Below are 15,480 nucleotides of genomic sequence, written 5' to 3'. Positions count from 1 at the left end.
TCCTCTGGCCAGATTAAGGGCTCAGGGTATAGCTGTCATAGCATACCTAGACGACCTGCTCTTGATAGACCGGTCGGTAGCCTCTTTGAATGGAAACTTGAGGACCACGGTCAGGTATCTAGAACACCTGGGTTGGATCCTCAACTTAGAAAAGTCTTTCCTAAAACCAGTAAGAAGACTGGAGTATTTAGGTCTGATTATAGATACAAGCCAGGAGAAAATATTTCTACCCCAGGCAAAGATCACTGCTTTGAGAGAGCTGATTCTGACAGTAAGGACCAAGAAGGGTCCCTCAGTCCGCCTTTGTATGAGGCTACTAGGGAAGATGGTGTCTTCATTCGAAGCAGTTCCTTATGCTCAGTTTCACTCAAGAATGCTGCAACACAGTATTCTGTCGACCTGGAACAAGAAGGTTCAGGCATTAGACTTTCCGATGCACCTGTCGCATGCGGTGCGTCAGAGCCTCAATTGGTGGCTCATACCCGAAAACCTGCAGAAGGGGAAATCCTTTCTACCGGTTACCTGGACGGTGGTAACAACAGATGCCAGTCTGTCAGGTTGGGGAGCAGTTCTGGAACAGGCTGCGGTCCAAGGGGTATGGTCCAAGACAGAGAGGACCTTACCCATCAACATTCTGGAGATCCGGGCGATACATCTAGCTCAAAAAGCCTGGACTATCAGGCTACAGGGTTGTCCGGTCAGGATCCAGTCCGACAATGTCACAGCAGTGGCTTATGTCAATCATCAGGGAGGCACCCGGAGCCGAGCTGCTCAAAAAGAGGTGAACCAGATCTTAGTCTGGGCAGGGATGCATGTGCCATGCATATCGGCAGTTTTCATCCCGGGAATAGAGAATTGGCAGGCGGACTATCTAAGTCGCCAGCAGTCACTTCCAGGGGAATGGTCTCTGCATCCCGACGTCTTTTGGGCCATATGCCAAAGATGAGGGGTTCCAGATGTAGATCTCTTTGCATCCCGATTCAACAAAAAGATAGACAGATTTGTGGCAAGGACAAAAGATCCTCTTGCATGCGGGACGGATGTGTTGGTGATTCCGTGGCATCGGTTCTCACTGATTTACGCATTCCCGCCTATTCTGCTACTACCACGACTCCTTCGCAGGATCAGGCAGGAAAGGAAGTCGGTAGTTCTGGTGGCCCCCGCTTGGCCCAGAAGGACTTGGTATGCAGAAATAGTAAGGATGACGGTGGGTTCCCCGTGGACCCTACTGGTACGCCCAGACCTGTTATCTCAGGGTCCAGTGTTCCATCCTGCCTTACAAACGCTAAATTTGATGGTTTGGCTATTGAGACCCACGTTCTGAAGAGTCGTGGGCTCTCAGGTCCTGCCATATCTACCTTGATTAATGCAAGGAAGCCAGCTTCCAGGATGATTTATCATAGAGTCTGGAAGGCTTATATAACCTGGTGTGAATCCAGAGGTTGGCATCCCAGGAAATATGTCATAGGTAGAATCCTTGATTTTCTACAGATGGGATTAGAGATGAAGCTGGCCTTGAGTACCATCAAGGGCCAGGTTTCTGCTTTATCAGTTTTATTTCAGCGGCCACTTGCTTCGCATTCTTTGGTCCGAAACTTTATGCAGGGGGTGATGCGTCTTAATCCTCCGGTTAAAGCGCCCCTAAACCCCTGGGACTTGAATTTGGTCCTGGCTGTGTTACAGAAACAGCCTTTTGAACCAATAAGTCAGATTCCTTTGGTCTTGTTGACAAGGAAATTAATTTTTCTGGTGGCCATCTCTTCTGCTAGAAGAGTATCAGAATTAGCAGCTCTTTCCTGTAAGGAGCCTTATTTGATTATACACAAGGATAGAGTGGTACTACACCCTCATCCTAGTTTTTTACCGAAGGTGGTTTCTGATTTTCATTTAAACCAAGACATTGTTCTACCTTCCTTTTTTCCAGATCCCTGTTCTCCGGAAGAGAGATCTCTACACTCGTTGGATGTAGTAAGAGCAGTTAAGGCCTATCTAGGGGCAACTACTCAGATCCGCAAGACGGATGTTTTGTTTGTGCTGCCAGAGGGTCCCAATAGAGGACAGGCAGCGTCAAAAGCTACCATTTCTAAATGGATTCGACAGTTGATCATTCAAGCTTACGGTTTGAAACAGAAGATTCCTCCGTTTCAGATCAGGGCACATTCCACGAGGGCTATTGGTGCTTCTTGGGCAGTGCATCACCGGGCCTCTATGGCTCAAATCTGCAAGGCCGCAACCTGGTCTTCAGTTCATACATTCACCAGATTCTATCAGGTGGATGTGAGAAGGCATGAGGATATCGCCTTTGGGCGTAGTGTGCTGCAGGCAGCGTTACAGGGTCCTCAGGTCTGATTGCACCCTACTTGGTCGTGGTTCCCCCCCCCTCAGGTAGCATTGCTCTGGGACATCCCATCAGTAATTACTGTGGCTCTATGTCCCGTGATGTTCGAGAAAGAAAATAGGATTTTTTAAAACAGCTTACCTGTAAAATCCTTTTCTTTCGAAGGACATCACGGGACACAGAGGTCCCGCCCCTCTTCTAATACACTATATTGCTTGGCTACAAAACTGAGGTATCCCTGCAAGGGGGAGGGATTATATAGGGGGTTGAACTTCCTGATAGGGTGTGCCAGTGTCCAATCACCAGTGATACCTATATAACCCATCAGTAATTACTGTGGCTCTGTGTCCCGTGATGTCCTTCGAAAGAAAAGGATTTTACAGGTAAGCTGTTTTAAAAAATCCTATTTTTACAGGCACTATTTTTAGCCCAAAAGCGCCTGAAAAACACCCCAGTGTGAAAGGGGTCTAACGGTTAGATTTTATGAGATGAAGGGAAAAAAAAAAAAAAAATCGGCCTAATATATCGGCCCTAAAAAAATCGGCCTAATATATCGGCCCTAAAAAAATCGGCATAATATATCGGCCATCGGCCACCGCGATTTCTAAATATCGGCTTTGGCATCGGCCAGAGAAAAACCCATATCGGTCGACCTCTATACGTAGGTATCACATTAATATTATAATTGTACATTTATGGTAACAAGGGGCGTAACATAGGCAGGCTAATTCTAATCAGGACTCTAAAGAATGAAAACATGTACTGAAAACATTATTAGTGCCGTGTGCACAGTGAGGGCAGTGTGCAATACATATAAAATAGAATACAATTATATACAGAACTTACAAATTTCCTTTACAGTCATGGTGGCAGATAGGGCTTGAAGCCTTTCCATTCATAGAGCCAACATCTGAGCCAAATGTAACAGAAAACAGAATGCTGCAGGTAAATGTGGGCTGGTTAACTGGTTTGAGGGCAGGGGGTTGTGTAACATAATGTATGTGTGGTAATGTGCCGCAAAAATACCCTAAGGCCTTGTTCACTCAGAGTGTACTACAGTGTATGTACAGTATCTCACAAAAGTGTGTACACCCCTCAAATTTTTGTAAATATTTTATTATATCTTTTCATGTGACAACACTGAAGAAATAACACTTTGCTACAATGTAAAGTAGTGAGTGTACAGCTTGTATAACAGTGTACATTTGCTGTCCCCTCACAATAACTCAACACACAGACAGGCCTGTGCTGGCCATTGGGACTACCGGGAGTTTCCCGGTGGGCCGATTGACAGTGGGCCACTACACTTCTGACTCTCTCCGGGTCTCCATCATTGTTAAAATAACGCCGGCCGCCGCCGGGCAGCTCCGCCCCTGCACTCGGCGGGCGGCGTCACACAACACAAGCACCGGCATCATCATGACGCTGGCTGCCACTCACTAGTCACTCCCCCTAACATTACAGCCTTGGGCGGCCTCTTTGTCCCGGCGCCATAACATCACTCACGGCCGGAGGGCGGAGGCGGCCCGGGGACATAGGAGGAGGCGGGGCCAGGAGTGTAGCAAGCAAGCCTGCAAGACTGCAACCTAGAGGAGCCGAGCCAGCGCCGCTGAGGAGGGGGATTCAGAACCTTACCAGAACCAAGTTGCAGGCAGCAAGTACAGTCAGACAGGGACCAAATCGTGTGTGATTCAAGTAAGCACTAATACTTTACTAAAAATAAAGTAACTGAGTAATATGTAATTATGTAATAGTAACTGAATATGCAGCATGGCAGGGGGAGGGGGTAGGGGTAAATCTGTACTGTAATTGTACTGCCACTGGTCATGGTTAAATTATTCATCAGTTACCATGACCAGTGGCATTAAATGAATAATTGACCAGTGGCATTAAATTAATAATTGACCAGTGGCATTATATTAATATTAATGCCACTGTGGCATTAATATTAATTTAATGCCACTGGTCAATTATTAATTTAATGCCACTGACCACGGTAACTGATGAATAATTTAATGCCACTGGTCAATTATTAATTTAATGCCACTGGCCACGGTAACTGATTAATAATTTAATGCCACTGGTCAATTATTAATTTAATGCCACTGGTCAATTAATAATTTAATGCCACTGGCCACGGTAACTGATGAATAATTTAATGCCACTGGTCACGGTAACTGATTAGTAATTTAATGTAATTTAATGTCACTGGTCACGGTAATTGGTGAATAAAAAAAAGCTGTTTATACATACAGTGGAATGTTTTAACTTATTTTTTTGCGCAATTGCGTATAGTTTATATACTGTTTTTGTGTTTGTTTGCAAAATTAAAGTGGGCCGGTCTGGATGAAGTCCAGGGCCAAATTTTTGTCCCAGTCCAGCCCTGCACACAGACATTAATGTCTAAACCGCTGGCAACAAAAGTGAGTACACCCCTAAGTGAAAATGCCAAAATTGTGCCCAATTAACCATTTTCCCTCCCTGGTGTCGTGTGACTTGTTAGTGTTACAAGGTCTCAGGTGTGAATGGGGTGCAGGTGTGTTAAATTTGGTGTTATCGCTCTCACTCTCTCATATTGGTCACTGCAAGTTCAACATGGCATCTCATGGTAAAGAGGATCTGAAAAAAAAATTGTTGCTCAACATAAAGATGGCCAAGGCTATAAGAAGACCCTGAAACTGAGCTGCAGCACGGTGGCCAAGACCATACAGCGGTTTAACAGGACAGGTTCCACTCAGAACAGCTTTTCTGTGCCATGTGTGATACACACACCTAATCACTGCAGAGTACACTTTTTTGAGCCCTGTGTGTTATGCGCTCCTTAGTGCCTCACTCTGTGCCTTTTGGGCCTACGTGAATTTGGCGCTGCTTTACTTCTCTCTCCATGGAACGACAGGATTGGGGGTGGAGAGTTGGCTGGGGAGAGTGAGTTCCTGTACCTTTTTTCTGAGAAAAAAAGCCCTGGAAACAGCACTTATAGCTTTGGAGATAGACACTACAGATATGTGTGCTTTGTTCAGATTTTATGACAGGTTTACAAGTACTTTAAGTAAGTGACCAGGAGGATCTGCAAGCTGTGGTACCACAATTATAGGGCTTCTTAACAGAAAGACAAAGGGGTGTGTTTTTTTTTTTTTTTTGGTAGGATCTATAGCAGCGTTTGTCATCCGATGTGTCATGGCATCCTGGAGTGCTGCGAAGAGTCCTCAGGGGTGTTGTGGCAAAAAGGCCAAAAAACTGTCTGTACAGTCTGATCTGAATGTGTCCTGTATACAGACAGGAGGTAGAGAGCATAGCCTGCACCTCCTCCCAGCTCTCTGCTGCTATCTCTACTCCTGTCGGCAACCCAGAAAGCTGCGCTCGCAAGATGCCCACTTCCTACATACCAATGACATTATTGGTTGCTAAGGACATGTCAGGGATTTGGGAGGGGGTAATTTGTGGTAGGAGGAGGAATTTTTGGGAGGGGGGATTTTGGAGCATGGGAATTTGTGCTTTAAGGATAGGGAGAATTTGTGATAGGAGTAGGGATTTGGTTGTGTGTGTGTGTGTGTGTGTGTGTGGGGGGGGGGGGATTTGTGCTAGGAAGGGGCATGGGGGGGGGATTTGTGCTAGGAAGGGGCATGGGGGGGGAGGGGGTGGGGATTTGTGCTAGGAGGGAGACATTTGTGGTAGGACAGAATCTGAAGGAATGTGTGTGGGGATTTGGGAGGAGAGGATCCACTGAACTCTGTATCACAAACTAAATTTTAGGGCTTGTTCACTCTGAGTGCAGTGTAGTAACGTGTGCAAAATTATGTGTTTTCTTGCACCACGCAAAAAACATGCTGCCTTTTGCAGCCATTCTGGGGTACCATTAGTTCTTAATGGAACCTCCACGCATCTAGCAAATACGTGTGTGTTCACGCCCACTAAAATGTGTAGTACTGCAGCACCATGTGCTTGGGGCAGCGCGATTTTAAAAATCATGCCAGCACCTTTTTTTTTGCATGTTTCACATACATAGAGCAGCCCATTAAAGAACACTATGCACTGGAACGTGCATAAAAATGCACCTACTCGGAAGCACCTCCTGGTGTGGATGAGCCTTCAGAGTGGTGTGCCCTAAGATTGTGTATAATTCTAAAGGGTGCACAAGTCACTTTTAGGGAGATTGGAGTGAAAGTAGTGGTGAAGGAGTTGCATCAAGTCCGCTACCTTTCACATTTATGAAATTCTAGTAATAATTTTCACTTTATGTTATATATTTTGCACAATATACAGGATATACAGTATCTCAGAAAAGTGATACACATTTGTGCTTGAAGCAAGTCTCCTCTAACCTATTTGCATCTACTTCATTGAAAAAAAAAACTCTGTATATAAATGTACAACAATAACGAACACAATTACAGTATCTCACAAAAGTGAGTACACCCCTCACATTTTTGTAAATACTTTACTATATCTTTTCATGTGACAACACTGAAGAAATGACACTTTGCTACAATGTACAGTAGTGAGTGTACAGCTTGTATAACAGTATAAATTTGCTGTCTCCTCAAAATAACTCAACACACAGCCATTAATGTCTAAACTGCTGGCAACAAAAGTGAGTACACCCCTAAGTGAAAATGTCCAAATTGGCCCAAAGTGTCAATGTTTTGTGTGGCCACCATTATTTTCCGTCACTGTCTTAACCCTCTTGGGCATGGAGATCACCAGAAGTTCACAGGTTGCCACGGGAGTCCTCTTCCACTCCTCCATGACGACATCACGGAGCTGGTGGATGTTAGAGACCTTGCGCTTCTCCACTCTCCATTTGAGAATGCCCCACCGAAGCTCAATGGGGTTTTGGTCTGGAGACACGCTTGGCCAGTTCACCTTTACCCTCAGCTTCTTTAGCAACGCAGTGGTCATCTTGGAGGTGTGTTTGTGGTCATTATCATGTTGGAATACTGCCCTGCGGCCCAGTCTCCAAAGGGAGGGGATCATGCTCTGCTTTAGTATGTCACAGTACATGTTGGCATTCATGGTTCCCTCAATGAACTGTAGCTCTCCAGTCCCAGCAGCACTCATGCAGCCCCAGACCATGACACTCCCACCACCATGCTTGACTGTAGGCAAGACACACTTGTCTTTGTACTCCTCACCTGGCTGCCGCCACACACGCTTGACACAATCTGAACCAAATAAGTTTATCTTGGTCTTATCAGATCACAGGACTTGGTTCCAGTAATCCATGTCCATAGTCTGCTTGTCTTCAGTAAACCATTTGCGGGCTTTCTTGTGCAGCATCTTTAGAAGAGACTTCCTTCTGGGACGACAGCCATGCAGACCAATTTGATGCAGTGTGCTGTGTATGGTCTGAGCACTGACAGGCTGACCCCCCCACCACCCCTTTAATCTTATAGCCTTGGCCATCTTTATGTTAAGCAACAATTTTTTTTTTTCAGATCCTCAGCGAGTTCTTTGAGGCGCCATGTTGAACTTCCAGTGACCAGTATGAAAGTGAGAGCGATAACACCAAATTTAACACACCTGCTCCCCATTCACACCTGAGACCTTGTAACACTAACAAGTCACATAACACTGTGGAGGGAAAATGGCCCAATTTGGACATTTTCACTTAGGGGTGTACTCACTTTTGTTGCCAGCGGTTTAGACATTAATGGCTGTGTGCCAAGTTATTTTGAGGGGACAGCAAATTTACACTGTTATACAAGCCGTACACTCACTACTTTACATTGTAGCAAAGTGTAATATATTCAGTGTTGTCACATGAAAAGATAAAATAAAATATTTACAAAAATATGATGGGTGTACTTACTTTTGTGAGATACTGTAGTTTGTTATTGTTGTACATTTATATAGAGTTTTTTTTTTTTTCATTGAAGTAGCTGTGAATAGGTTAGAGGAGACTTGCTTCACGCACAAATGTGTATCTACTTTTAACTGATGAGACAAACCTCTGGTTGTTCTACCTAACTGCACATAATAGCTCTTTGTTGCTCTTTGCAGTTCATTCTCATCTATCGTGAATCAATGAAAAGGAAAATGTGAGGAAAGAACAATGAGATCCGACATTTTTTAAAGCGGTTCTCAACTCCCCCCGCCCCCCATGTTTTTTCTCCACTTACCTGGAGTTCTGTAGTGCCCATAGTCACCTCCATAGCAAACTGATCGTTGTAGTGCTGTGATCTGCTGTTCGGATACCACACAGCAGGTCCTGTGCTGCCATGTTGGTCCTCCTAATAATGACGTGATGGCCTCGCCCTCAGATGGCTGTCCAGACCGCCACTCCTTCTGCCGATCCTACAGCCTCCTGCGAGATGTGATATAAGTATCTTAGGTCACTGCAGGACCAGGTACACATCATTCTGGCTTAGGCGGGAATGACCGCGGAGGAAGGGGCTTTAAGTTTAAAAAAAAATAAATAAATAAAATAAATAATATAAAAAAAATTCCACAATTCTATGTGCAGAGGATGGGGGAGTGTTAGGCCAGGTTCACATATGTGCGGTTGCGGTTTCCAGCCTGGGGCCGGTGCGTTTCTGTTCACCGGTTCAGATGGGATTCAGGTCCAAATTTTTGCCTGAATTTGCACCTGAACCGTACCCAAAAACGCACAGGACCCTTTTGGAAACCGCACCGCAGCCTCCCCGGACATGTGAACTGACTCCATTGAGAGCCAGTCACACTCGCATGTTATGCAGTTAAAACCACATCCAGTCTGCACATATGTGAGCCCGGCCTTAAAGCAGAACTATCTCCCTTTTTTGGAGTTGAGTTCCACCTTAAAGTGGGAGTAAACTCCCATACATGAATATAATAGGGCTTACCTATAGGTAGTGTAAATATCTCCTAAACATGCACCATTTAGGAGATATTTACTGTACATGCAGCCGGTGACATCACGGACACATACGCTCTGGGCCAAAACTTCAGAGTCATGTGCCGTAAACAGGAAGACGGGTGTTGATGGAAGCGCGGTCAGCGGCGACAGCTCACCGCTGGAAGGGCTTCGGTCTAAGGTAAGTTTCACATAATGTGCTAGTATGCTATACATACTAGCACATTATAATTTTGCCTTGCAGGTTAAAAAAAAAATTGCTGGCAGTTTACTACCGCTTTACATTTTTGACTGCAGGGTCATGATCCTGGCTTTACTGCGTGTGTAATGGACCTGGAGCAAGCATGTAGCCAACAAAGTCTGAAAAGTCTGTCTTGCATACTTGGCTCATATCCTTCAGGTTCCCTTTACATTTTTATATGTGGTCTCATTGATTGCTGTTATTTAAGGCAGTGTCTGTTTTAGTTTTTTTAACTTACAACCGAATTTGACAGTTTTGTGTGTGGATTACACACCCACTGTTCATTGTGTCTGTTGCAAGGTTATGGTTTTGTGAACACCCCATGGCGTAAAAAAATTGTCCAATCAGAATGAGTCCGTCTACGTTATTTAGATACATTGTGTTTCCTTCCTCCAGCATTGTATAGTAGCGATGCTTGTCTGCGTTCTCAGCCTTTGATTGCCTTTTATTCCATTTGGTCCATTTGCCTGTCAGTGTCCAGTGTCCGCTTCCTCTTCCCCTCTAATCATTTCCTCCCCTGCTTCTCTTCTGATGGCATGCTATATTTGTCTGTACAATAAGCTGTTCTCTGTCTTTAGCCGCCTGTCTCTCTTTTAATGGTCTGCCTCTTTTTAAAGCTACTTGTACTTATTTGTCCTGCTCTTGCTTAGATGTTTTTCATGCTTTATTTTTCTTCTTGTTTATTACATTTCCCATGCCAGCTATACGTTTTCTCAAGTGTCTGTCTCTTGTATGTACTTCGGATTTCCAAAATGTCACATTTGCATGTTTATTCCTGGACTCTGATCCTGTTACTTACTTTGATTTGCTGTCATTTTTTTATGTTTTGTGTCACAGATGCATTTTTTTTCCCCCCTTTTATGTACCGGTATGTCTTTTATAACCATGTAGTTTAGTGCATCTTATTTAAAAGTAGTCACCATTTTTATGTTGATTTTCCTTTACAGTTGCTTTACAGATGCCAGAAGGGTTGCTGATGTTTGCCTGCACTATTGCTGATATCATTGAAAGGTGAGGAATATAAACTTGCCCTGTTCTGTTTTTGTCTGTTATTTGGGAAGAATTACCGTATCTATGTTAACATTCAAAGAGAATACCAGGACAAAAATCACTGGTAAACAAAGAGAGGTCATATGCAGTTTGTTAAAGTGGTGTTCCGGCCGAAATGATACTTTTTAAATAAAAATACCCCTATAATACACAAGCTTAATGTATTCTAGTAAAGTTAGTCTGTAAACTAAGGTCTGTTTTGTTAATTTATAGCAGTAGTTTGTTATTTTATAAACTTCCAGCAGGCCGTGGCCATCTTAAGTCTGGGCATCTGAAGCCAGACTGTATTTCTTCCTGGATCTCATCCTTGCAGATCTCGCACATGCTCAGTGCAGCACAAGCAGTGTAATAGGTTTCAGGTCAGGTTTCCATAGCAACGGCAGTGTCAGAGGAAGTTGCCGCCCCTTCCCAGAAGGCATTGCAAACAGGAAATGATGCGATGGGCCGTGGCCAGGGAGGAGGAAGTGAAAAATGAATACAGCAGATATACAGTAAGTGCTGAAAATAAAAATAAAAAGAATATCCAATTCGTTTACAGTGCACAGTTTAGTGAGGGATGCTGAAGAGTTGTAAAAGTGGGTGGAACTCCACTTTAAATGCAAATAATATGCAAGATTTAGGCATCAGAGGCAAAAGTCAGGTTAAAGAGAAACTGCAGTCTGTTCACATAATTTGTGATAAAAACATCTTTGCCATTCTGAAGCTTGCCTCCAACCACTTTGCTTATTTTATATATACCGTGATTCTGTACTTGTCAAATATGCTGCAGAAATCTCCTTCCACTGAGTCTGGCTGCATCCAGCTGTGGGCAGCTGAAGCTGCTGCCTGTTCACTTCCTTTATTTACACAGACACACAGAGGCACACCTCCAGCTCTGCAGCTTTCATTGGCCCTCTTATGACTCATCCCCTCTTCCTTCCTGGCAAACTCTCGCAAGAGTGAGAGAGAGAGCTGTGGATGATGTCATAAGCCTAGGCTAATGACCAGACAGGAAACAGGAAGTGGGCTGTATAAGGTATGTACTGGCAGAAAAAAATTTTTACTTTTCAAAGTTAAAACAACAAGGGCAGAAGATTTAATAGATGGAAAGCTGAAAAAATTACTGAAAGCGGAGGTCCGCCCACCGCTTCAAAAATTAAAAGCCAGCAGCTGCTGACTTTTAATAATATTACATTTTAATAATAGGACCCTTACCTTTTCTGGAGTCCAGCAATGTTGGCACCGCAGCTAATGTTTCCATCAGCTGTTGAGTGCTGCCGCCGCCTTTGCGGGTAAGGGAACGCACCTTTACCTCCAGCACAACCCCAAAGTTTTAGACATCATGTGGTGGGGCATACAGGAGGCCAGAGAGGTGAATGGCTGTATGCCCCTGTACTCTTGTAAATGACAACGCTTCTCTGTATCACTGTTTATCCACACATGCACAAACAATGTGTTTTGCCGAATGTGGAAACAATGCATTCAAGAAATTAAGTTGTACGTTTATGTGCGAATAAACTGCGCAACAGAGACAAATTTGTGTTTACACAAGTACAGGGGCGTATAGCCATTCATTCACTTCTCTGGCTGCATGTATGTGGCTCCCCAGCTGATGGGAAAACAACTGCCTGGGCATTTTTTAAGTATGTCCAAATGCAGCATATTTTCCAGGACCTCAAAATTCATAGAACTTTTTTTTCCTTCCGAACAGCATCTGTATCGGTAAACAAATATCCGACATTAACAAATGGCTATTTACGTGTTTGTTGCATTGTGTGTAATCTGGAGCTCTCTTTCAATGATAAGGCTCTTATATAACCAGTCTAAACTTTTTTTTCAGCCTTACATATCCGCTAGGAAATTGACATGCTATTCACCAGTGGTGATTGGTTAAAAAAAAATTGACATTGTCCTGTATATCTTGTTTGCTTTCTGTTTAATAGGTCATATTCTCATTTTATCTCCCTGTCTTTTTGTTAGGACCAAACAAGTAAATGCTGGAGGTTGTGGTAGAGGGCAGAAGCGTTATTAGCTGAATCAATATGGTCACTTCAGCTTTTTGCTTTTTTTTCCTGTGCTGGAGATGCAGTATCTCTATACAGGCACTTAAAGCGTTTGTTAACCCCAAAAAAATGGACCCTGTTCCCTTAAAGCATTTTATACAGCACAGTGCTTGTGCTGTGTATTTTGCCCCCCTGTATCACTTGAAATAACTGGCTGATCCTACCTGGTTCTTCCCTCCCCCCTGTACGCTGACCGCGATATATCAGGGCTGCTGAGTCCTGACACCGTGGTCAGAGTATGTGCCTCTGTTATCTGCAGATCTCCTGTGTCTCCCTTTGTCCTCCCCTCCCCCCCTCCCCTCCTGTCAGCTCTCACTAGCGCCACTCTGCTCCTCGCTCCACTGCTTCAAAGCTAGCTGATCATTGTATCATCCCCTCGGTCACATAAAAAGCTGTATCCTTGTGCCTATGCTTTATAAAAAAAAAAAAATCAGATTTCTACCTGTTTTAACAGTGTCTTCCAGCGATCACGTGACTCCGGGCTCTCTACGCCTCTCCTCCCCGGCCCCGTCCGCTGGAGCTATCAGACAGGGAGAGCAGAGAGCCTGGAGTCATGTGATCGCTGGAAGACACTGTTAAAACAGGTAGAATTTGGATTTTTTTTTATAAAGCACAGGCACTAGGATACAGGTTTTTATGTGGCATAGGGGATGGTATAATGATTAATTCATTTTGAAGCAGTGGGGCGAGGAACAGAGTGGCACTAGTGAGAGTTGACAGGCAGGGAGGGGAGGGGGGAGGACGACAGAGGGAGACTTTAATGTGAGAAGACGTTAAAGCTTATAGTGTTTAGATGCCTTTCAACATGTTGCTTGATGGCGTTGCGGGGGCCCATGGGTAGATAGTACAGTATTTTCTTTGCCGGATTCAAGTGTATGTAAACCCCAAACTTCATTTTACGTTTTGGATAGAATGGGAAGGGTTATAACCCCTGACAGGATTTTATTCCTGTCTGTGTCCCCTCTAAGTATAGTTCGCTTTCTCTGTTTGGCCTGCTAACTATTGTTACGACACTGAAAGTGATGAAAAATCCAATATGTAACAGTTGTCATAGGAACTGGAATAAAACGGAAAATCTTCTAATGATGACACCTGGACTGGTGACAGCTGTCTAACAGGGAATTTCCCTTATTTTTTAGAGATTTCCTCAATTTTTCTGTTGTGATTTCAGAACAGGGAGTCATGGTAAATTTCTTCAGACAGCTAAAAGTAAAAATATAACTGGGGTTTAGCCATTCTCTACTCTATCCAAAATTAAATATAAATGTTGGCTTTATCCAGACCTAAAACCAAAAAATGTAATATATTGCAGCTTACCCAATTCTTATGCCGCGTACACACAGCCAGACTTCCCGATAGAAAAAGTCTGTTGGGAGCTTTCGGTCAGACATTCTGACCGTGTGTATGCCCCATCGGACTTTTTCTGGCGGCATTTCCGGTGGACTCAGATATAGAACATGTTCTAAATCTATCCGTCGGAAATGCCGACGGAGTTTAGACCGTTCGCAAGTCCGGCCATCTGTACATGGCATTAGATGTGGTTACGGCATTAGTTCTATCTTTTGTTTGTTTTTTTCCACTTTTTTTTGATCGAACAATCCGGCCACCATATCTGTGGAGGGGCAGCGTAGCCACCCTTGAACAGCGGCATTGTCAGCTTGTAGAGAAAAGATAGAAGGACTAGTAGATTTAGATGGATACGACTTAAAAATTAAAACCTAACTCCCAACATGTTTTAATCAGTTACAGCAACAGTTTTTTTTTTCTTTTGGGATAAAGGCACCCCTGTCAATGTTAAATCGTTTATTTCAACCCTCTAACTACTTTTCCTGGGCAGTTTGTTCTTCTTAATGAAAATTGAAAAAAGATTGGCAGGACCAACAGGTAATAAAACAACGTTACAGTGGGGGACTCTGAAAAACAGAGACTGTTGTATTAATGCTACTGACAGACTGCATCACAGAATAAATGTAATTTTTACTTTTTAATTACACTTTAAATAAACTTTATGGGTTTTTTTAACTGCAGGTTTATACAAATTTCACATATTTTCGCCTAAGATTGCATTGTGTGATTCTTGGAATAAGTCATTGTTAAATAGACCTCGTAATCTCCTGTTTCAGCCACTACTTCCTAGAAAGTTTTGAATATGAATTATAAAGAATTGATTCACAATAATAGATAGTCTGTGTAACATAAAAAAAGGTTTATCTATCTATCTATCTATCTATCTATCTATCTATCTATCTATCTATCTATCTATCTATCTATCTATCTATCTATCTATCTATCCTGTACATATAAAATAATGCACAGATTTGTACAAGGGGGAAAAAAAATAAAAATAAAAAAGTAAACGATTGGTTGACTGAAGTGTACACAGCATATTAACTAAATCCAGTAAACAATGAGTTTGCAAAGTGAATTTTCTCTTTTAAATCAACCCAGTGGCTTTCAAAGTCCAGGTAAAAAAAAGAAAAAGAAATGTCTGGTGTTGAATGATTGATAGATGCTCCTATAGCAACTGACCAAAAATTGATGGTTGAGGTAAATGGAGACCATTACTCCTTGCAAAATTATTTCACCTCCTTGTGATTTTTAGGATTCCTTTGATAAACAAGTCACTTCAGGCTTATCTGCACCAGAAAGTGACTGGGTGAATCCATTCTGGATGACTGATACCCCTCCACCAACATCATTTGGTAATGGGATGAAAAGAGTTTGCATGTTTTTCAAGAGATCTTTTGTGCGATCTTTTGGCACTCGGATCTTCTAACTGCCATTTAGCACTGAAGGCTTTAACACATAAAATGCATTCATTTAAAAGGGAGTGAGAAAACAGGAATGGGAATAATACCTTAGTCGATATTCAAGTGCATATCAAAAAATTAGAATATCATCAAAAAGTTAATTTATTTCAGTAATTCAATTCAAAAAGTGAAACTCATATATTTTATATAGACGCTTTACACACAGA

The 15,480-nt window shown here is 43.0% G+C and overlaps 1 protein-coding gene across 1 annotated transcript in view; it reads left to right on the top strand.

Moving 5' to 3' along the window:
• The window catches only part of DPH1 (diphthamide biosynthesis 1), a 444,182-nt gene that overhangs the window by 58,112 nt on the left and 370,590 nt on the right, over positions 1-15,480 (top strand). The window contains exon 3 of the mRNA XM_073616616.1: positions 10,359-10,422. Within this exon, the coding sequence (XP_073472717.1) occupies positions 10,359-10,422 (64 nt within the window). The remainder of the gene's footprint in view (positions 1-10,358; positions 10,423-15,480) is intronic.

The sequence above is a fragment of the Aquarana catesbeiana genome, linkage group LG02 (assembly GCF_042186555.1).
Source record: "Aquarana catesbeiana isolate 2022-GZ linkage group LG02, ASM4218655v1, whole genome shotgun sequence".
In the NCBI taxonomy this organism is placed as follows: Eukaryota; Metazoa; Chordata; class Amphibia; order Anura; family Ranidae; genus Aquarana; species Aquarana catesbeiana.
Note: the sequence above shows the minus strand (reverse complement) of the source record. Positions and strands in the feature narration are given on the sequence as shown.